The 22,182-nt window shown below is 39.9% G+C and overlaps 1 protein-coding gene across 1 annotated transcript; it reads left to right on the plus strand.

Moving 5' to 3' along the window:
* The first annotated feature begins 2,124 nt into the window (after window positions 1–2,124).
* On the plus strand, window positions 2,125–17,906 carry LOC134221968 (spondin-2). The gene is made up of 4 exons (XM_062701126.1): window positions 2,125–2,907; window positions 16,891–17,168; window positions 17,232–17,453; window positions 17,519–17,906. Exons 1-4 carry the CDS (start codon window positions 2,667–2,669, stop codon window positions 17,843–17,845), a joined length of 1,068 nt encoding a protein of 355 aa, XP_062557110.1. The 5' UTR covers window positions 2,125–2,666; the 3' UTR covers window positions 17,846–17,906.
* Window positions 17,907–22,182: the final 4,276 nt, after the last annotated feature.

Genomic DNA, 22,182 nt, shown 5'->3' on the forward strand with positions numbered 1-22,182 from the left:
GTACTATATGACTAAGTGGCCTTCGAACCACATCAGATGCTTCTAAGGGAAAAAAGAAAACATTGCATTTTAAACATTGCTTTTAATAACTAGAAAAACGTTGTACTAGAAATCTTGAAATTATCATTTTAGCCTTTGATCATTGACTAGTTTGCATTCAATTACATTTTGCATTAGTGTCGAGTCGATTCCAAATCCGAACCTCACTTCACCCCATCCTTATCCTACCCCATGGCGTTCAAGTGGTCTGCACGGACTCTTCTGCCATTACCCTCTCTATTATCGGCTTTGGATTGACTTGCGCTCTCATTGCCCCACCAAACGCTGCAAAATGAAAAATGAAAAAATGAAAATGAAAAACAATAGCCAGACTTTTGTTTAATCAAGTTCAAATTTTCCGATGCAACTGATGTTATGCGTGAGTAATCAGTGTTGATTGTACGTTCTGAGTAGCTTTCGCTGCTAAAAATATAATAAACTTGTGAAATATGAGCTGAAAATCTAAAGTTTCATTTTGAATCGATTAATGTTTACCTTTCTGTAATAGGCCCTTATCAAATGCTATGCGAGATTTTTCATTTTTCACGTTTCCCCCGCGAATTAAGGACAAAAGTGAGTGAAAATAAACTGTCATGGAGCTGTCGCTTCTGCATCAATTTGTAATTTAATTTTTGATCATATCAAGAAAGGTCATTTATCACTGGTAGGTGAATTTGCACCTGTAAAAATGTTCGAAAATCGATTGTTACTATTTTTTTGCATCATAAATGCAAAACCTACCAGAAAACGCCGAAATATAATTTTGGCCAGGATTTTGGTCCAGTTACCCCTTAGTGACTCGGTCGCTTTGATCTGTTTGCGGACGCATGCAGCTTTTTGTCGATTCGAACTAACTGGAGTGTTCGTCCGAAATCTTCACACAGTTGGCGTTGCTTTGATCAGTGTGGTAAGCTTCCCAGGGAAGTTTTTCTCGGTCAAATTTTTCCATAGCTCTACGCGGCCAATACTGGAGTATGTAGTGTCGATTTGATTTCTGTAACTCAGTTGATAGGTAAAAACCATATTTTATAGTACGAACATCGCTGTTGCAACCACAATCGAACCGGCTCCGATGCCACACCATCAAGTGTGCACTAACTATGGAAACTTGATCAAACTGAGGATTAGAACCAAGGACGTAAGCTGCCGCTAACCGCAAGTCAGACTTATCTGGATATGGGCGCCATATACAGATAAGTCTGACTTGCGGTTAGCGGCAGTAAGTTGCTCGCATTTGTTGTCTGTTCTTGCGATGCACAAACGGTATTGGTTGGTTTACCAAGTTCAACAGTGTCCGGCGAAATTCAATTTTTCAATAGCTTAGCGCCTTCAATCCATTGTTTTCAATAGTTCATCGATTCATTGATACCAAAATCACCAAAATAGGTTGGACGACGGCTAAGTTATTAGCCCATACATCCTGACCACTTTTCGTGACGGTCTCAAATTTGATTCTATAGAATGACCCCCCTGCCTTCCCGAAGAACGTAATCCTGAGTTAAAAGTTTGGAATATTTTAAAAGAAAATTGAAAAAGTCTGTTCACGATAATGAGATAAACAAGTGATACACAGGTGACGAAAAAAAAGGTTTTTGGACCAAACTCAATTTAGTAAGAAGATGCTACCACAATCGGAGAACAAACGGACGGAATGATTTCAACTTCATTATTAAGCACCAAGCACTTAATTCCTACACGCTGTTTTAAAAGTGCTCCAAAAGTAGCAAAAGAAAAGTATTCTCCCATCCACTAAAAACCGAACTCTGGACGTCGATACTCCCATCGGATCACAACGTGTCCATCTGCTCCATGCACTTGATTTTTCAAATTTGGTAAGATCAACTAAAGCCGATCCGCCTCTCATTGTGATCATCATTTATTTGTCGGCTAATCTAAGCGCTACAGCAGATGGTTTCCAACATTTTGTTCAAATGGAAATCTTGCTTGCCCTCCGGCTGAACCGAAATGCTAACAAGTTACATATGAACCAGTTGCTAATGAGCACGACGACGAGGATTTGTTCGTTCCCTGTTTGACTTTTTAGCACACACTTATAGTGAAGTTAAAGAGATCACCGTGATCGCGCCTGGACGGGTCGTTGATAGTCATCGGTGTTATTTATTCGCGGAATATTAAACCTACATTTCGGTTTCTGTTCACGCCTCTCGAAGAAACCGTCGGCAGCAGATGACTCAGTCTTTGGTGTGATTTCGCCCGGCGCGGTAGAACTTTGACTCTTCTCTCGGCAAACAAATGTGACATCGTGCGATCCGAGGTGATCTGGGTTTTGCCCCAAGTGCAAGTGATTGGCGCTCCCATTACCCAGTGTCATAAAGTGCTGTGATCTTCGGTGCATTTTAGTCATACAAAAGGTGCCTTTCTCCGATTAACCCGCGAGTGATTGATTCGTCTAGACGATTTGATTGGCAGGTTGGAAATTGTTTCGAGGACACACCTTCGCCGCGAACCTTTCGGTCCAACATAACCGTCAGCCATCTATTGCACCACGCGTTGGATTGCACCGTCTTGAAGTGAAGAAATTCCAAACTGTCGTGTGAAAAGTGCTGCTTCCAAGTACAGCAGAGAGCGAACGGGGAGGAAAAAATCGTAAAATAGATTACGCTGAAATGATGAAAATGAAACTAGTTCTGCTGCCGCGGCTGCAGCCCACCGTCCTGCTGCCATTGCTATTGCTGCTGCAAATGGATTCGACGATCGCCGATGGGGCGGTTTTCCAAAGTGAAAGCTGCTCGGACTCGGAAGCGCTCGTCTTCTACCGGATCAGGCTGGTGGCCAACTGGAGCAAGAAGGTATTTCCGAAGCACTATCCCGAGTTTCGGCCTTCACCACAGTGGAGCATCACCTACGGTAAGTGAATTCATGGAATTTATTTTTGGTTCAGATGATTCAATTTTTGAGTGGGAAATTCTTTTCGAATGGTTGGATCATTAGGTCACAATGTGATAGACAAATGATAAACTTTGTAGAAATGCTAATCCGGGTTTGAAACTTCGCAATCAATAATAGCACAAGGACAAGCATTAAGGATTAGAGGAGGCCCAGCATGTTAGCAAGATTTAATCACACACAAATAGAATAAATATGCATGATTTTTTTTACTGTAAGTGAAATGGGGTCGAAACACCCGGAAAAATCTATTACATAATTCGTGCCTCCCATTGTAGAATACGGAAACTGTCAGAAGTGTGGAAGTGAGTACGGCGTCCGCATGGCAGAGACCGGATTGCAGGATACCGGCTTACGGAAACCGTGCTGTATACAAGGCCAAAAAGTTTCTGGACGATGTGCTGATCCGCTCCTCTACATCCCAGATAGAAATCTAAAATTCCATGCTAAAAAATCTAAAAATATCACTATGCTTCCATATAAAATTCCTATATTTTCGGAGGCTATTGATGATTACTAAAAACTCTAGGGTTAGAATCTCAAAAAGAAAATTTTCTAAACAAGGAAGAAAATGAATTATACCTTGATAACGTAACAACATGTTTTACAGTCACAGGCTCTGAAACTAGTGAAAGCAATATAATTTGTTAAAGCTCCATTGATATTCTTTGGGCTTAATCGATTATTTATGGAGAAATCATTTAAATCTGGGTGTCCAATTAGCCTTGCGAGCAGAGGCATATAGAATTCCAATCGATGCGATTCTCGGTCCGGTCTAGAATGTTTTCGGGCGGAAAACATTCTCGACTCCCTGGGAAATAAGAGAATTATGGCATTATCCTTCAGCAAGTCGTAGTAGGTAATCATCCGTGTCAAAAATGATATCGAAGTTATTCAGGATTTGCTGAATCGATATGCTGCCTGAGTGTAAAGGGAACGTGAAGCTGGTCGTTTCGATAATACGTTGAAATATGGATTGATCGTTGAGCTAGCCCAACATTCACTTTCTTAGCGGATATTACCAGCTACACAGGCTAGCAGAGAAGCTTCCAGTTGAGAAGCAGTTTTCAGATTACAAATTGAGACGGACTTTGGAAAGAGTGCTTCCGAATCAATGCTTGGATGGATAGTTTGTGGCAAGTCTTCTTCTTACTGGCATTATATACTCCAGTAGAACATCGTCGCCTCGTAGCTTGATGGAAGGTGGCAAGTAGAAAGTGCTTTTTTTTTGGTAAATGATGGAGTTTGTTGTCTGGTGTTTGTGTTTGCGCAATCTGAAATCTTAATACGAAATAGTAGTTACTAAAACAGTTATTTTAGCCGGTGGTAATTGGTATTGGAATTGAACATATGGTTAGGATTTGGTTTAATTTTAAATTAGATTTGGATTGGGCTGGGATTGGATTATGACTGGCATTGGATTGCATTTGGATTGGTTTTGGATTTAGATTGGTTTTGGATTGTATCTATGTTCGGTTTCGATTTCAATAGGATTTAGATTTAATTTAGATCTGGAAAGAATTTGGATTGGATCTTGACTGGATTTGGATTGATTTTCGATTGGATTTAATTTGATTTTGGAATGCATTTGGATTTGATTTATATTGGATTTGGATGTGATTTTGTTTAGATTTGGATTGGATTTAGATTTGGATAAGGATTGGATCTGGAAAGGATTTATATTGGATCTGGGAGTTGGATTCGATCTGGATTGGGTTTGGCTTGAATTTGAATTGGATTTGGTTTTGGATTGAGATTGGATTTAAATTGGATTTGGATTGGACATGGGAAGGACTTGGATTAGATCTGCATTGGATTCGGATGGGATTTGGATTGGATTCAAATTGGTTTTGGATTGGATTTGGCTTGGATTTGCATTGTATTTATATTGGAATTGGATTGGATTGGATTTGGATTGCATTTACATTCGATTTGGATTGGATTTGGAGTGGATTTGAATGGGATTTGGATTGGATTTGGATTTGGCTTGGATTGAATTTGGATTGGATTTTGATTGGATTTGGATTGGATTTGGATTGGATTAAGATTGGATATGGATTGGACTTGGATAGGATTTGGAATGGATTTGGGTTGGATTCGAATTGGTTTGGTTTGGTTTAGATTAGATTTCTGTTGGATTGGGATTGGATTGGTTTGGATTGAATTTAGATTTGGATTTGGATTGGAATAGATTCGATTGGATTGGATTTGGATTGGATTTGGTTAAGATTTGGAATGAATTTGGGTGGATTTGGATTGGTTTAAATTGAATTTGCATTGGATTTGGATCGAATGCGGATTGGATTTAGATTGGATTCGGATTGGATTTGGTTCGGATTTGAATTGGATTTGGAGAAAATTTGGGTTACATATGGGTTGGATTCAAATTGGTTCGCATTGGATTTGAATAGGATTTGAATTGGATTTGGATTAGATTTTTATTGGATTGGGATTGTATTGGATTTGGGTTGGATTTGGATTGAATTTAGATTTGGATTTGGATTGGATTTGGATTCGATTGGATTTGTATTGGATTTGAATAAGATTTGGATTGGATTTAGATTGGATTTGAATTTGAACTGAATTTGGATTGGATTAGAATTGAATTTGGATTGGATTTGTATTGGATTTAGATTGGATTTGGATTGGATTTGGATTGGGTTTGGATTGGATTTGAATTGGATTTAAATTTGTATTGGATTGGATTTGGATTAGATTTGGATTAGATTTGGATTGGGTTTGGATTGAATTTGGATTGGATTTGGATTGGATTTGGATTGGATTTGGATTGGATTTGGATTGGATTTGGATTGGATTTGGATTTGGATTGGATTTGGATTTGGATTGGATTTGGATTTTGATTGGATTTCGATTAGAAATGGATTTGGATTTAATATGAATTGGATTTGGATTGGATTTGGATTGCATTTGAATTGGATTTGGGATTGGATTTAGATTGGATTTGGATTAGATTTGGATTAGATTTGGATTGTATTTGAATTGTTTTTGGATTGAATTTGGATTGGATTTGTTTTAAAGTGAATTTGAATTGGATTTGGATTTGATTGGAGTTGTATATGAATTAGATTTGGATTAGATTCGGATTGGATTTGAATAAGATTTGTATTTGATTTTGATTGGATTTGTTTCGGATTTCTACTGGATTTGGATTGGATTTGGATTAGATTTGGATTAGATTAGATTGGTTAGATTTAGATGGGATTTGGATGTAGATTGGTTTGGATTAGATTTGGGTTGGATTTGGATTGGATTTGGTTTGGATTTGGATTGGATTCGGTTGAAATTTGGGTTACATATGAGTTGAATTTGAATTGGTTTTGCATCGGATTTGGATTAGATTTTGATTGAATTGAGATTGGATTGGATTTGGGTTGGATTTGGATTGAATTTAGATTTGGATTGGATTAGATTTAGATTTGATTTGGATTAGATTAAGATTCGATTGGATTGGATTGTATTTGGATTACATTTGGATTGGATTTAGATTGGATTTATATTGGATTTGGATTGGATCTTGATTGGATTTGGATTGGATATTGATTGGATTAGATTTGGATTGGATTTAGATTGGATTAAGATTTGAACTTGGATTGGATTTGGATTAAATTGGGTTTGGATTGGTTTGGATTGGAGTTGGACTGAATTCGTGTTGGATTTTCTGGTTCGATTGTGTTTGGACTCTGTTTGGATTGAATTTGCATTGGTTTGGTTTGGATTTGAATTGGGTTCGATTGTTTTCAGATGGGATTGAATTGGTTTGGATTGGATTTAGATTCGATTTGGGTTGGATTTGGATTGAAATTAGATTGGTTTAGATTTGGTTTGGATTGGATTTGAATTTGGATTGGATCTAGTTTGGATTTGGTTTGGATTCGGATGATGCTTGGGTTACATTTGCGTTGGATTTAAATTGGTTTTGTAATGGATTTGGATGGAAATCAGCTTGGATTTGCATTAGATTTGGGTTGGTTGGATTGGATTAAGATTTGGTTGGTTGGTTTAGATTAGATTGAATTGGATTTGGATGTGATTTGGATTAGAAGAATCGGATTGTTATTTAGATTGGTTGAATTGGGTTTGGTTTGGTTTGGATTGGTTGGATTGGATCTGGATTGGTTGGATTGGTTGGATTGGACTTGGATTGGTTTGGTTGGTTTGGATTGGTTTGGATTGGTTGGATTGGTTTGGATTGGATTTGGATTGGTTTGGACTGGTTTGGATTGGTTTGGTTTGGATTGGTTTGGATTTGGATTTGGATTGGTTTGGATTGGTTTGATTGGTTTGATTGGTTTGGATTGGTTTGGACTTGGTTTGGATTGGTTTGGTTGGTTTGGTTGGTTTGGATTGGTTTGGATTGGTTGGGATTGGTTTGGATTGGTTTGGATTGGATTTGGTTGGTTTGGATTGGTTTGGATTGGTTTGGATTGGTTTGGATTGGTTTGGATTGGTTTGGATTGGGATTTGGATTGGTTTGGTTGGTTGGATTGGTTTGGATTGGTTTGGATTGGTTTGGATTGGTTTGGGTTGGTTTGGATTGGTTTGGATTGGTTTGGATTGGTTTGGATTGGTTTGGATTGGTTTGGATTGGTTGGATTGGTTTGGATTTGGTTTGGATTGGTTTGGTTTGGTTTGGATTGGTTTGGTTTGGTTTGGATTGGTTTGGATTGGTTTGGATTGGTTTGGATTGGATTTGGATTGGTTTGGATTGGTTTGGATTGGTTTGGATTGGATGTGGTTGGATTTGGATTGGTTTGGATTGGTTTGGATTGGTTTGGATTGCGTTTGGATTGGTTGGCTGGTTGGATTGGTTTGGATTGGTTGGATTGGGTTGGATTGGTTTGGATTGGTTTGGATTGGTTTGGTTGGTTTGGTTGGTTTGGATTGGTTTGGATTGGTTTGGTTGGTTTGGATTGGTTTGGATTGGTTTGGATTGGTTTGGATTGGTTTGGGTGGTTTGGTTGGTTTGGATTGGTTTGGATTGGTTTGGATTGGTTTGGATTGGTTTGGATTGGTTTGGTTGGTTTGGTTGGATTTGGATTGGATTTGGTTGGTTTGGATTGGATTGGGATTGGTTTGGTTGGTTTGGGTTTGGTTTGGATTGGTTTGGATTGGATTTGGATTGGTTTGGATTGGTTTGGATTGGTTTGGATTGGTTTGGATTGGATTTGGTTGGGTTTGGATTGGTTTGGATTGGTTTGGATTGGTTTGGATTGGTTGTGTTGGATTTGGATTGGATGTGGATTGGTTTGGATTGGATGTGGATTGGTTTGGATTGGTTTGGATTGCATTTGGATTGCGTTTTGGTTGGTTTGGCTGGTTTAGATTGGTTTGGATTGGGTTTGGATTAGTTTGGATTGGATTGGGATTGGTTTGGTTGGATTGGGGTTGGTTTGGATTGGTTTGGATTGGTTTGGTTGGTTTGGTTGGTTTGGATTGGTTTGGATTGGTTTGGATTGGTTTGGATTGGTTTGGATTGTTGGTTTGGGTGGTTGGTTGGTTTGGTTGGTTGGATTGGTTTGGATTGGTTTGGATTGGTTTGGTTGGTTTGGTTGGTTTGGTTTGGATTTGGTTGGTTTGGATTGGTTTGGTTGGTTTGGATTGGTTGGGGTTGGTTTGGATTGGTTTGGATTGGTTTGGATTGGTTTGGATTGGATTTGGTTTGGTTTGGATTTGGATTGGTTTGGATTGGTTTGGATTGGATTTGGATTTGGTTTGGATTGGTTTGGATTGGAATTCGAATGGATTTGGATTGGATTTGGAATTGGATTTGAATTGGTTTGGATTCCGACTTGGTTAGTCTGTAAAATTTTATCTGGATTTATATCAATATATGTTTACAAATAACAAAACTTGCAATAATTTTGTTATAAATTCTCTGCCAAAGATGGAGGAAATAAAATTTCCTTGATCGTCATGGCTTAACAGATTATAACACAATGTGTTTGTTTATTACCCCAGAAAAAATTGCCTACATTTTTGGTAGAATAGGAATTGGAAAAAAGTGAAAGTACCACCTATAGTATAGCAGATCTACTTTCAAAGTTGGACCAGCTGGACAAGATAATTGCCTACATTATGGATAATCATAATCTTTTGCAAGAACATAATTTGTTATAGTACAAGCTATTTTCACCGCTTTTTTGTGTAACACAACGAGTTATAATTTTGTTCAATTAATAACATATTTAGTAATATTTTGTTAAAACTAGAAGAGATTTTTTATTTATAATTTTGTTATTTTAACTTACTAATGGTACATGTTTTATAACAACCGCTGTTATAAGAAACTGCTGTAAAAGAATAACAAGGCCTGATATAAATCTGTTACTATCTACTGGTCAGGTTGGATTTGGATAGGATTTGTTTTGGTTCTACTGGATTTGGATTGGATTTGGGTTAGATTTGGATTGGAATTAGATTGGTTTCAGATTTAGATTGGTTGGATGTAGATTGGATTTGGATTGGATTTGGGTTGGATTTGCATAGATTTGGTTTGGATTTAAATTAAAATTTGGATTGTTTTCTAATGGGATTTGTATTGGTTTTGGGGTGGATTTGGGTTGGATTTGGATTGGATTTGCATTGGATTTGGATTGGATTTGGATTGGATTTGGATTGGATTTGGGTTTAATTTGGATTGGATTTGGATTTGGATTGGTTGTATTGGATCTGGACTAGATTTGGATTGGTTAGATTGGATTAAGTTTGGTTGGATTTGATTTGGATTAAATTGGTTTGGATTGGTTGGATTGAGTTGGACTGAATTCGTATTGGATTTTCTGGTTTCGATTGTATTTGGACTCTATTTGGATTGAATTTGCATTGGATTTGGTTTTGGTTTAAATTAGGTTTCGATTGTTTTCGAATGGGATTGAATTGGTTTTGGATTGGTTTAGATTCGATTTGGGTTGGTTGGATTGAAATTAGATTGGTTTAGATTTGGATTTGGATTGGATTTGAATTTGGATTGGATCTGGTTTGGTTGGATTGGATTCGGATGATACTTGGGTTACATTTGCGTTGGATTTAAATTGGTTTTGTAATGGATTTGGATGGAAATCAGCTTGCATTTGCATTAGATTTGGAGTGGATTTGGATTGGATTAAGATTTGGATTTGGATTGGATTTAGATTCGATTGAATTGGATTTGGATTGGACTTGGATTAGAATCGGATTGTATTTAGATTGGATTTGAATTGGGTTTGGTTTGGATTTGGATTGGATTTGGATTGGATCTGGATTGGATTTGGATTGGATTTGGATTGGACTTGGATTGGTTGGTTGGTTTGGTTGGATTTGGATTGGTTTGGATTGGTTTGGATTGGTTTGGATTGGTTTGGACTGGTTTGGTTGGTTTGGTTTGGTTGGTTTGGACTTTGGTTTGGATTGGATTTGGATTTGATTTGGATTGGTTGGTTGGATTTTGGATTGGATTTGATTGGTTTGGTTGGTTTGGATTGGATTTGGACTTGGATTTGGATTGGTTTGGATTGGTTTGGATTGGTTTGGATTGGTTTGGATTGGTTTGGTTGGTTTGGTTGGTTGGTTGGTTTGGTTGGTTTGGTTGGTTTGGATTGGTTTGGATTGGTTTGGTTGGTTTGGATTGGTTTGGATTGGTTTGGATTGGTTTGGATTGGTTTGGTTGGTTTGGATTGGTTTGGATTGGTTTGGATTGGTTTGGATTGGTTTGGATTGGTTTGGATTGGTTTGGTTGGTTTGGGTTGGTTTGGTTGGTTTGGATTGGTTTGGTTGGTTTGGATTGGTTTGGGTTGGTTTGGTTGGTTTGGTTGGTTTGGATTGGTTTGGTTGGTTTGGTTGGATGTGGATTGGATTTGGTTGGACTTTGGATTGGTTTGGATTGGTTTGGGATTTGGATTGGTTGGCTGGTTTGGATTGGTTTGGATTGGTTGGATTGGATTTGGATTGGATTTGGATTGGATTTGGATTGGTTTGGATTGGTTTGGTTGGTTTGGACTGGTTTGGATTGGTTGGTTGGATTGGTTTGGATTGGTTTGGATTGGTTTGGTTGGTTTGGGTTGGTTTGGATTGGTTTGGTTGGTTTGGATTGGTTTGGATTGGTTTGGTTGGTTTGGATTGGTTTGGGTTGGTTTGGATTGGTTTGGATTGGTTTGGGTTGGTTTGGTTGGTTTGGATTGGTTTGGATTGGTTTGGTTGGTTTGGTTGGATTGGGATTGGTTTGGTTGGTTTGGATTGGTTTGGTTGGTTTGGATTGGTTTGGATTGGTTTGGATTGGTTTGGATTGGTTTGGATTTGGATTGGTTTTGGATTGGGTTTGGATTGGTTTGGATTGGATTTTGGTTGGTTTGTTGGTTTGGATTGGATGTTGGATTGGTTTGGATTTGGTTTGGATTGGTTTGGATTGCGTTTGGATTGGATTTGGCTGGTTTGGATTGGTTTGGATTAGGTTTTGGATTAGATTTGGATTTGGATTGGGATTGGATTTGGTTGGTTGGATTGGGTTTGGATTGGTTTGGATTGGTTGGATTGGATTTGGATTGGTTGGATTGGTTTGGATTGGTTGGATTGGTTTGGATTGGATTTGGGTGGTTTGGATTGGTTTGGTTGGTTTGGATTGGTTTGGATTGGTTGGTTGGTTTGGATTTGATTTGGATTGGTTTGGATTGGTTTGGTTGGTTTGGATTGGTTGGGATTGGTTTGGGTTGGTTTGGTTGGTTTGGGTTGGTTTGGGTTGGTTTGGATTGGTTTGGTTTGGTTTGGTTTGGTTGGTTTGGATTGGTTTGGATTGGTTTGGATTGGTTTGGATTGGTTTGGATTGGTTTGGATTGGTTTGGATTGGTTTGGTTGGTTTGGATTGGATTTGGATTCCCGACTGGTTAGTCATAACAGGATTTTGTCACAATGTGTATATCAATATGTGTTACAAATAACAAAACGTGGTTACTATTTTGTTATAAATTCTCTGCCAGATGGAGAATAGGAAATTTATGATCGTCATAACATGAGTTATAACACAATGTGTTTTGTTTTATTACCCCAGAAAAAATTGCCTACATTTTGGTAGATGGGAATTGGAAAAAAATTAAGTACCACCTATAGTATAACTTGAATCTACTTTCAAAGTTGGACCAGCTGGACAAGATAATTGCCTACATTTATGGATAATCATAATCTTTGCAAGAACATAATTTGTTATAAGTACAAAGCTATTTTCACCGCTTTTATGTAACACAACGAGTTATAATTTTGTTCAATTAATAACATATTTAGTAATATTTTTGTTAGAACTAGAAGAGATTTTGTTATAATTTTTGTTATTTTAACTACTAATGGTACATGTTTTATAACAACCGCTGTTATAAAAAACTGCTGTAACAGAATAACAAGGTCTGATATAAATCTGTTACTATCTACTGGTCGGGTTGGATTTGGATTGGATTTGTTTTGGATTTCTACTGGATTTGGATTGGATTTGGGTTAGATTTGGATTGGAATTAGATTGGGTTCAGATTTAGATTGGGTTTGGTTTTCGATTGGATTTGGATTGGATTTGGGTTGGATTTGCATAGGATTTGGTTTGGATTTAAATTAAATTTGGATTGTTTTCTAATGGGATTTGAATTGGTTTTGGATTGGATTTGGATTGGATTTGGATTGGATTTGCATTGAATTTGGATTGGATTTGGATTGGATTTGGATTGGATTTGGATTTGGATTGGATTCGGATGATACTTGGGTTACATTTGCGTTGGATTAAAATTGGTTTTGTAATGGATTAGGATGGGAATCAGCTTGCATTTGCATTAGATTTGGAGTGGATTTGGATTGGATTAAGATTTGGATTTGGATTGGATTTAGATTCGATTGAATTGGATTTGGATTAGAATCGGATTGCATTTGGATTGGATGTGAATTGGGTTTGGTTTGGATTTGGATTGGATTTGGATTGAATTTGGATTGGATTTGAATTTGGATTGGATTTGGATTGGATTTAAATTGGATTTGGATTGGATTTGGATTGGTTTTGGATTGGATTTGAATTGTTTTTGGATTGGATATGGATTGGATTTGGATTGGAATAGATTCGGATTGGATTTCAATGAGATTAGGTTTGGATTTTTATTGGATTTGGATTGGATTTGGATTGGATTTGTTTTGGATTTGAACTGGATTTGGATTGGATTTAGATTGCATTTGGATTGGATTTGGGCTGGATTTGTATTGGGATTAAATTGGATTTGGATTGGATTTGGATGTAGATTGGATTTGAATTGGATTTGGGTTGGATTTGGATAGGATTTGGATTGGATTTGGTTTGGATTTGGATTGCATTCGGATGAAATTTGGGTTACATATGGGTTGGATTCAAATTGGTTTTGGAATGGATTTGGATTGGATTTAGCTTGGATTTGCATTGGATTTGGATTAGATTTGGATTGAGATTGGATTGGAATTGGGTTGGATTTGGATTGAATTTAGATTTGGATTTGGATTGGATTTAGAATGGATTTGGATCGAATTTGGATTGGATTCGGATTGGATTTGAATTAGATTTGGATCTGATTTGTATTGGATTTGGATTGGATTTGTTTTGGATTCATACTGGATTTGGATTGGATTTGGGTTAAATTTGGATTGTATTTGGATTAGATATAGATTTGGGTTCGATATGGGTTGTATTTGGATTGGATTTGGATTAGATTTGGATAGGATTTAGATTGGATTAAGATTTGAACTTGGATTTGGATTGGATTTGAATTTGATTGGGATTGGATTGGATTTATATTGGATTTCGATTTTAAATAGATTAAGATTGAATTTGGATTGGATTTAGATTGGATTTAGATTTTGATTTGGATTGGATTTGGATTGGGTTAAGGTTTGTTTTGTATTTGAGTTGGATTGGATTTGGATTGGGTTAAGGTTTGTTTTGTTTGTTTGTTGATTTGGATTGGATTTTTATTGGATTTTGATTGGATTTGGATTTTATTTTGATAGGATTTGGATTGGAATGACTTCAATTCGGATACGATTTGGGTTAGATGTGGATTGAATTGAAATTGGTTCCGGTTTGTATTTGTATTGGATTTGGTTTGGATTGGAATTGGATTGGATTTGGAACGGATTTGGATTGAATTTGGATTTGATTTATATTGTGTTTTGATTTTAATTGAATTTGTATTGTATTCAGATGTGAATTTTGTTTGGATTGGATTTCGAATGGATTTAGATGATTTGGATTGGGTTTGTATTGGATTTCGATTGGATTTCCATTGGATTAGGAATTATTTTTTATTTGATTTGGATAGGATTTGGGTTTGATTTGGATTTGGATTGGATTTGGATTGGTTTTGGATTGGATTCGGATTGTATTAGTATTGGATTTGGTTTGGATTTGGTTTTAGATTTGATTTGGATTTGTATTGGATTTGGTTTGGATTGGAATTGGATTTGATTTGGAACGGATTTGGATTGAATTTGGATTGGATTTATGTTGTGTTTTAATTTCAATTGGATTTGTATTGTATTCAGATGTGAATTTTGTTTGGATTGGATTTCGAATGGATTTAGATGATTTGGATTGGGTTTGTATTGGATTTTGATTGTATTTAAATTGGATTAGGAGTTATTTTTTATTTGATTTGGAAAGGATTTGGATTGGATTTTGATTTGAAATGGATTTGGATTGGATTCGGATTGTATTAGTATTGGATTTGGTTTGGATTTTAATTTGGTTTTGATTTGGATTGAATTTTAATTGTATGGTTTTGATGGTTTGGATTGGATTTTATTTGGCGTTGGGCGGATTTGGACTGGATTGGAATTGAATTATGTTTAAATTGGATTTTGGATGGATTCAGAAAGGATTTGAATTGGATTTGGCTTGGATTTGGATTTTGATTGGATTTGGATTGAATTTATATTGCGTTTTTAATTTGAATCGAATTTGTGTCGGATTTGAACTGGCTTTGGAGTAAATTGGATTGTATTTGGATTCGATTTGGATACTACTTAAATTGGATTTGGATTTCATTTGAATTTGATTTGAATTGGATTTTGATTAAATTTGGATTTGGTCTGGATTGAATTTGGATTGGATTCGGATTGGATTTGTAAAACAATTGGATTTGATGATATGGAAATGCTAATATCATCTTCCAAACTTCCAATTGGATTTGATTTGGATTGGGTTAAGATTGATTTGTATTTGAATTAACTTTGGATTGTATTTGGATTGGAATATGATTTAATTTGGGTTTATTTGGATTGCATTTGGATTTTGATTGTATTTGGTTTTGGACTGCAATTGAATTGGATTTAGTTTTGGACTGAATTTGGATTGGATTTGATTGGTCCAAAACGGATCGAATTTGTATTTGTAGTCGGATAGGATTTGGATTTGGAATGTATTTTGATTGGATTAAGATCGGATTTGAAATGGATTTGGATTGGATTTGGAGTTTATTTAGAATTGATTTGGGTTGGATAAGGATTTGAATTGGAGTTGAACTGAATCTAGATTTTGTTTTCTTTGGATATGGAATGGATTTGGATTTTGGATGTGGATTTGATTAAGACTCGATTTGAATTGTATTTGTTTTCAATCTAGATTCGATTTAAATTTGATTTAGTTTGGCTTATACGTATTGGATTGCATAATGTTTTTAATATATCGGATTATTTTGTGAATTCGACGTACATTATTTTGTAATCAACAGCATTTTATTAATTTTGTAAATGTAAACGAATTTCTTCAAAGCTTTGCTTATTTTGTCCGACACATAACGTGGTTTGCTTTAACAGCAAGTGGCTTTCCAGTGTTTGTTTTCAATAAAATATATGCCCAAATCACCATCCCCGGTTCCGGTTTGTGAGTTGTGTATGCTGTGCATTTGGCATATCGGTGACTATATGAGCCTTCTCTAGTAAATGTCAGAAGGCAAATGATGCTTCCATACGAACTTTAATCACTGTCCAATTGAACTGGTCCCAATTTTCCCACATTACCGTGACACCACACGCGACACATTTTTAAATATGGAAAAACAATCATGTAGTCATCACTACTTATCACAACCGATGGAAACATAATCTTCAATTCATTCGGATCCCTTTAACCCTTTCCCGCCCACGACTTTTTCAAAGATTTGAATAGGAAAGAATCATTTTTAAGAAAAATGGTAGAACAAAAGTTATTTGGCATAGCCAAAATTAGTGGAAGACGGAAAAAAAAGATTTTGATTGTAAATCAATAGTTAATTGATTGTTTTAAATAGTTTCACTATTTGTACTCAAAATTGATTATATTTGCAGTCTAATGGATCCATAAAGATGTGTTTAATATTCCTTTTTGTTGTTGAAACAATTCGATGAAGGTTAGAAGGTGCAAAATTTGATGGTGCACCACAGACACCATGGGCGGGAGAGGGTTAATCGTAACGCCTGGCACGTGCATCGCTTCACGCTGGTTAACCGCGTCTCACCACAAAGTGGCTTTTATGAACACCTTTCCATCTCTACGACCGACGACCGGACTTCTGTCGCTTATTGGTCATTCGTTAAGCCGATCCAATGTTACGCACCGTTGGTTGCGCAGTAATCCGAACAAACACAACGGTAGCAGCTTTGCAGATCGGACGTACTTTTAGTTACCGCCTCAATGAATAAATCCATGAACAAGAGACCATTAAGCGTGGGTATTACTTTACCCATGCTCTGACTACGTCAGATCAAATGAAAACGAATGGATTTTTGGAAGCTGCGGGCAGCAGCACTTATCCGGAGCTATGGGCGCGAGCGCCGACGAATTTGCATATAACCAAAGTTTTATTGCGGAAGGTCAGGGAATCTGGGAGGATTACGTTTGTTGTTGCTCATTTAAATAGTGTAACTCATTGAAGTTAATCGTTTTCTTTTAATGGCATTTCACTTTCTTTTGCACAGGGCAATCCCACAACAACTCATTTCATTTGTTCCGAATGAAGGATTATGCGTCACCGGCTGTGCAAGCCTTTGCTGAATCAGCCCATGCGCGCACGTTGCAGGAGGAGTTGGCCAGCCAAAATTCCATTATCTATGATGAGTTTCATTTGCCTAAGATACCGAAGGGTGCTGGATCTACACAGGGAACGTTTTTCGTTGACGGTCGTCACCACATGGTCTCTTTCATCACTAAGATCATTCCCTCACCGGACTGGTTCATCGGTTTGGATTCGTACAATGTAAGTTGGTCGTTGAAAGTAAGCCCACTTTTATGGAATTCTAATTTTTGGACGATATTTTAGCTGTGCTCCGAAGGACGATGGCTCGACAATATAACCGTTGATCTACACCCCGTGGATGCAGGTACCAGCAATGGACTTACTTTCACTTCTCCCAAATGGCCAACCAATCCACCGAATGTGATCGAGAAAATTACGGCCCGCTATCCCAATCATTTTGCCAGTAGCTTCTTTTATCCGGAAATCAAACACCTTCCAGTTATCGCAAAGGTGACATTCACGAAGGTAATTTTGTGGCTAATTTATATGCATTGAAGTACCAACTACAAATTAAACACTCCTACATTCAGATTCATGAGTACCACGGAACGGATAACGCCCACAAGAAGATGAAAAAGCTCAAGAACAAGCAACGCAAACGTTTGCTGAAGAAGTTGGCCCTCTTCAACCGGAAGCAGGAAAACGAAACCGTCAAGCAGATCAACGACTGCGAGGTCAGCAAGTGGTCCGAGTGGAGCGCATGCAGCCAGTCGTGTGGGTTGGGCAAGCGCACTCGCACGCGGGTCGTGGTGAAACACTCGAAGGATCAAGGGCTGGATTGTCCGCGGCTGATGGAAACACAGTGGTGTGGTTCGGCGAGGGAGTGCACTGACGGTGAGAGTTATTTTCGGTGGTAGTTTGTCTCGAGGAGGACCCTTGAGTGTTGAGATCAATATATTGTTGGACTGATACATGAAATAGTGGTTTTCTTATGTATATCACTCAATCAATCAAATGCAGTAGCCCACCACTAAGCATCAAGGCGCCTATTTTTTTTCTAGCAAGAATATTGTGAGGAATTTCCGTAGGAACTGCCAGAGGAGTTTCGACAAAAAATCACAGAGGAGTTTGCACAGGAATTTATGGAGGACTACCGTCTTCCGGAAGTTCCTCCAATTCCTTTGGAAGTTCCTCCGTGAAATCTTTCGTAAGTTCCTCCAGGAATTCCTCCGAAAGTTGCTCCAGGAATTCCTTCGAAAGTTCCTCCAGGAATTCCTTCGAAAGTTTCTCCAGGAATTCCTTCGGAAGTTCCTCCAATAATTCCTCAAGAAAATCCTCCGGGAATTCCTCCGTATATTCCTCCGGGAACTCCTCCAGAAGATCCTCCGAGAATTACTCCGGAAGTTCATCCGGGAACTCCTCAGGAAGTTCCTTCGGGAATTTCTCCGTAAACTCCTTTGGGAATTCCTTCGGAAGTTCTTCCAGGAATTCCTTTGGAAGTTCCTCTTCGAAAGTTCCTCCAATATTTTTTTCGGAAGTTCTTCCAGGAATTCTTCCGTAAATTCCTCCAGGAATTCCTGCAAAAGTTTCTTTAGAATTTTTTTCCGGATTTTCCTCCATAAGCTCCTTTGAAAGTTCCTGCAGAAGTTCCTCCGGGAATTCGTGGGGAAGTTCCTCCAGGAATTCCTCCGCATGTTCCTACGGGAACTCCTCTGCAAAATCTTCTTCCGTAAATTCCTCCAGGAATTCCTGCAAAAGTTTCTTTAGAAATTTGTTCGGAAGTTCCTCCATGATCTCCTTTGAAAGTTCCTGCAGAAGTTCCTCCGGGAATTCATGCGGAAATTCCTCCAGGAATTCCTCCGTATTTTCCTCTGGGAACTCCTCTGGAAGATCTTTCGGGAACTCATCCGGAAGATCCTACAGAAATTCTTCCGCTTGATGAATCCTTCCGTAAATTCCTCCGGGAATTCCGTAAGAAATTCCTCCAGGAATTCCTTCGGAAACTCCTCCAGGAATTCCTTGAATTCCTTTGGAAGTTTTCGGAAGGAATTTCTGTAGGAACTTCTGAAGGAATTCCCGGAGGAGTTTACGGGAGAATTCCAAATGGAACTTCCGGAAGAATTCCCGGAACTTCCGAAGGAAAATCTGAAGCCTCCTTTCAAGAGGCTCGGAAGCCTCCTTTCAAGAGGCTCGGAAGCCTCCTTTCAAGAGGCTCGGAAGCCTCCTTTCAAGAGGCTCGGAAGCCTCCTTTCAAGAGGCTCGGAAGCCTCCTTTCAAGAGGCTCAGAAGCCTCCTTTCAAGAGGCTCAGGCCTCCTTTCAAGAGGCTCAGAAGCCTCCTTTCAAGAGGCTCAAAGCCTCCTTTCAAGAGGCTCAGAAGCCTCCTTTCAAGAGGCTCAGGCCTCCTTTCAAGAGGCTCAGAAGCCTCCTTTCAAGAGGCTCAGAAGCCTCCTTTCAAGAGGCTCAAGCCTCCTTTCAAGAGGCCCAGAAGCCTCCTTTCAAGAGGCTCAGAAGCCTCCTTTCAAGAGGCTCAGCCTCCTTTCAAGAGGCTCAGAAGCCTCCTTTCAAGAGGCTCAGAGCCTCCTTTCAAGAGGCTCAGGCCTCCTTTCAAGAGGCTCAGAAGCCTCCTTTCAAGAGGCTCAGAAGCCTCCTTTCAAGAGGCTCAGGCCTCCTTTCAAGAGGCTCAGGCCTCCTTTCAAGAGGCTCAGAAGCCTCCTTTCAAGAGGCTCAGAAGCCTCCTTTCAAGAGGCTCAGGCCTCCTTTCAAGAGGCTCAGGCCTCCTTTCAAGAGGCTCAGAAGCCTCCTTTCAAGAGGCTCAGCCTCTTTCAAGAGGCTCAGAAGCCTCCTTTCAAGAGGCCTCAAGCCTCCTTTCAAGAGGCTCAGAAGCCTCCTTTCAAGAGGCTCAGAAGCCTCCTTTCAAGAGGCTCAGAAGCCTCCTTTCAAGAGGCTCAGAGTCTCCTTTCAAGAGGCTCAAGCCTCCTTTCAAGAGGCCCGGAAGCCTCCTTTCAAGAGGCTCCAGAAGCCTCCTTTCAAGGCTCAGAGCCTCCTTCAAGAGGCTCAGAGCCTCCTTTCAAGAGGCTCAGAAGCCTCCTTTCAAGAGGCTCAGAAGCCTCCTTTCAAGAGGCTCAAGCCTCCTTTCAAGAGGCTCAGAAGCCTCCTTTCAAGAGGCTCAGAAGCCTCCTTTCAAGAGGCTCAGAAGCCTCCTTTCAAGAGGCTCAGAGCCTCCTTTCAAGAGGCTCAGAAGCCTCCTTTCAAGAGGCTCAGAGCCTCCTTTCAAGAGGCTCAGAAGCCTCCTTTCAAGAGGCTCAGAAGCCTCCTTTCAAGAGGCTCAAGCCTCCTTTCCAAAGAGCTCAGAAGCCTCCTTTCAAGAGGCTTGGAAGCCTCCTTTCAAGAGGCTTGAAGCCTCCTTTCAAGAGGCTCAGAAGCCTCCTTTCAAGAGGCTCAGAAGCCTCCTTCAAGAGGCTCAGAAGCCTCCTTTCAAGAGGCTCAGCCTCCTTTCAAGAGGCTCAGAAGCCTCCTTTCAAGAGGCTCAGAAGCCTCCTTTCAAGAGGCTTGGAAGCCTCCTTTCAAGAGGCTCAGGCCTCCTTTCAAGAGGCTCAAGCCTCCTTTCAAGAGGCTCAGAAGCCTCCTTTCAAGAGGCTCAGAAGCCTCCTTTCAAGAGGCTCAGAGCCTCCTTTCAAGAGGCCTCAAGCCTCCTTTCAAGAGGCTCAGAAGCCTCCTTTCAAGAGGCTCAGAAGCCTCCTTTCAAGAGGCCTCAGAAGCCTCCTTTCAAGAGGCTCAGAAGCCTCCTTTCAAGAGCTCAGAAGCCTCGTTTTAAGAGGCTCAGAAGCCTCCTTTCAAGAGGCCTCAGAAGCCTCCTTTCAAGAGGCCTCAAGCCTCCTTTCAAGAGGCTCAGAAGCCTCCTTTCAAGAGGCTCAGAAGCCTCCTTTAAGAGGCTCAGAAGCCTCCTTTCAAGAGGCCTCAAGCCTCCTTTCAAGAGGCTCAGAAGCCTCCTTTCAAGAGGCTCAGAAGCCTCCTTTTAAGAGAACTCGGAAGCCTCCTTTTCAAGAGGCTCAGAAGCCTCCTTTCAAGAGGCTCAGAAGCCTCCTTTCAAGAGGCTCAGAAGCCTCCTTTCAAGAGGCTCAGAAGCCTCCTTTCAAGAGGCTCAGAAGCCTCCTTTCAAGAGGCTCAGAAGCCTCCTTCAAGAGGCTCAGGCCTCCTTTCAAGAGGCTCAGGCCTCCTTTCAAGAGGCTCAAAGCCTCCTTTCAAGAGGCTCAGCCCTCCTTTCAAGAGGCTCAGAAGCCTCCTTTCAAGAGGCTCAGAGCCTCCTTTCAAGAGGCTCGAAGCCTCCTTTCAAGAGGCTCAGGCCTCCTTCAAGAGGCTCAGGCCTCCTTTCAAGAGGCTCAGGCCTCCTTTCAAGAGGCTCAGAAGCCTCCTTTCAAGAGGCCTCAGCCTCCTTCAAGAGGCTCGGAAGCCTCCTTTCAAGAGGCTCAGAAGCCTCCTTTCAAGAGGCTCAGAAGCCTCCTTCAAGAGGCTCAGAAGCCTCCTTTCAAGAGGCTCAGAAGCCTCCTTTCAAGAGGCTCAGAAGCCTCCTTTCAAGAGGCTCAGAAGCCTCCTTTCAAGAGGCTCAGAAGCCTCCTTTCAAGAGGCTCAGAAGCCTCCTTTCAAAGGCTTGAAGCCTCCTTTCAAGAGGCTCAGAAGCCTCCTTTCAAGAGGCTCAGAAGCCTCCTTTCAAGAGGCTCAGAAGCCTCCTTCAAGAGGCTCAAGCCTCCTTTCAAGAGGCTCAAGCCTCCTTCAAGAGGCTCAGAAGCCTCCTTTCAAGAGGCTCAGAGCCTCCTTTCAAGAGGCTCAGAAGCCTCCTTTCAAGAGGCTCAAGCCTCCTTTCAAGAGGCTCAGAAGCCTCCTTTCAAGAGGCTCGGAAGCCTCCTTTCAAGAGGCTCAGAGCCTCCTTCAAGAGGCTCAGAAGCCTCCTTTCAAGAGGCCTCAAGCCTCCTTTCAAGAGGCTCGGAAGCCTCCTTTCAAGAGGCTCGGAAGCCTCCTTTCAAGAGGCTCGGAAGCCTCCTTCCAAGAGGCTCGGAAGCCTCCTTCCAAGAGGCTCGGAAGCCTCCTTCAAAGAGGCTCGGAAGCCTCCTTTCAAGAGGCTCGGAAGCTTCCTTTCAAGAGATTCAGAAGCCTCCTTTCAAGAGGCTTGAGAGTCTCCTTTCAAGAAGCTTGGAAGTGTGCTTTCAAGAGGCTCGGAAGTTTCTTATCAAGAGGCTCGGAAGCCTCGTTTCAAGA

Source organism: Armigeres subalbatus, chromosome 3 (genome assembly GCF_024139115.2).
Source record: "Armigeres subalbatus isolate Guangzhou_Male chromosome 3, GZ_Asu_2, whole genome shotgun sequence".
Lineage (NCBI taxonomy): Eukaryota > Metazoa > Arthropoda > Insecta > Diptera > Culicidae > Armigeres > Armigeres subalbatus.

Excerpts from the sequence above, each read along its gene's own strand:
- LOC134221968 (XM_062701126.1), top strand. The coding sequence starts at position 2,667 with ATGATGAAAATGAAACTAGTTCTGCTGCCGCGGCTGCAGCCCACCGTC. Across the intron at positions 17,169-17,231 it reads TCGGTTTGGATTCGTACAAT|CTGTGCTCCGAAGGACGATG; the intron begins GTAAGTTGGTCG and ends ACGATATTTTAG. Across the intron at positions 17,454-17,518 it reads CAAAGGTGACATTCACGAAG|ATTCATGAGTACCACGGAAC; the intron begins GTAATTTTGTGG and ends TCCTACATTCAG.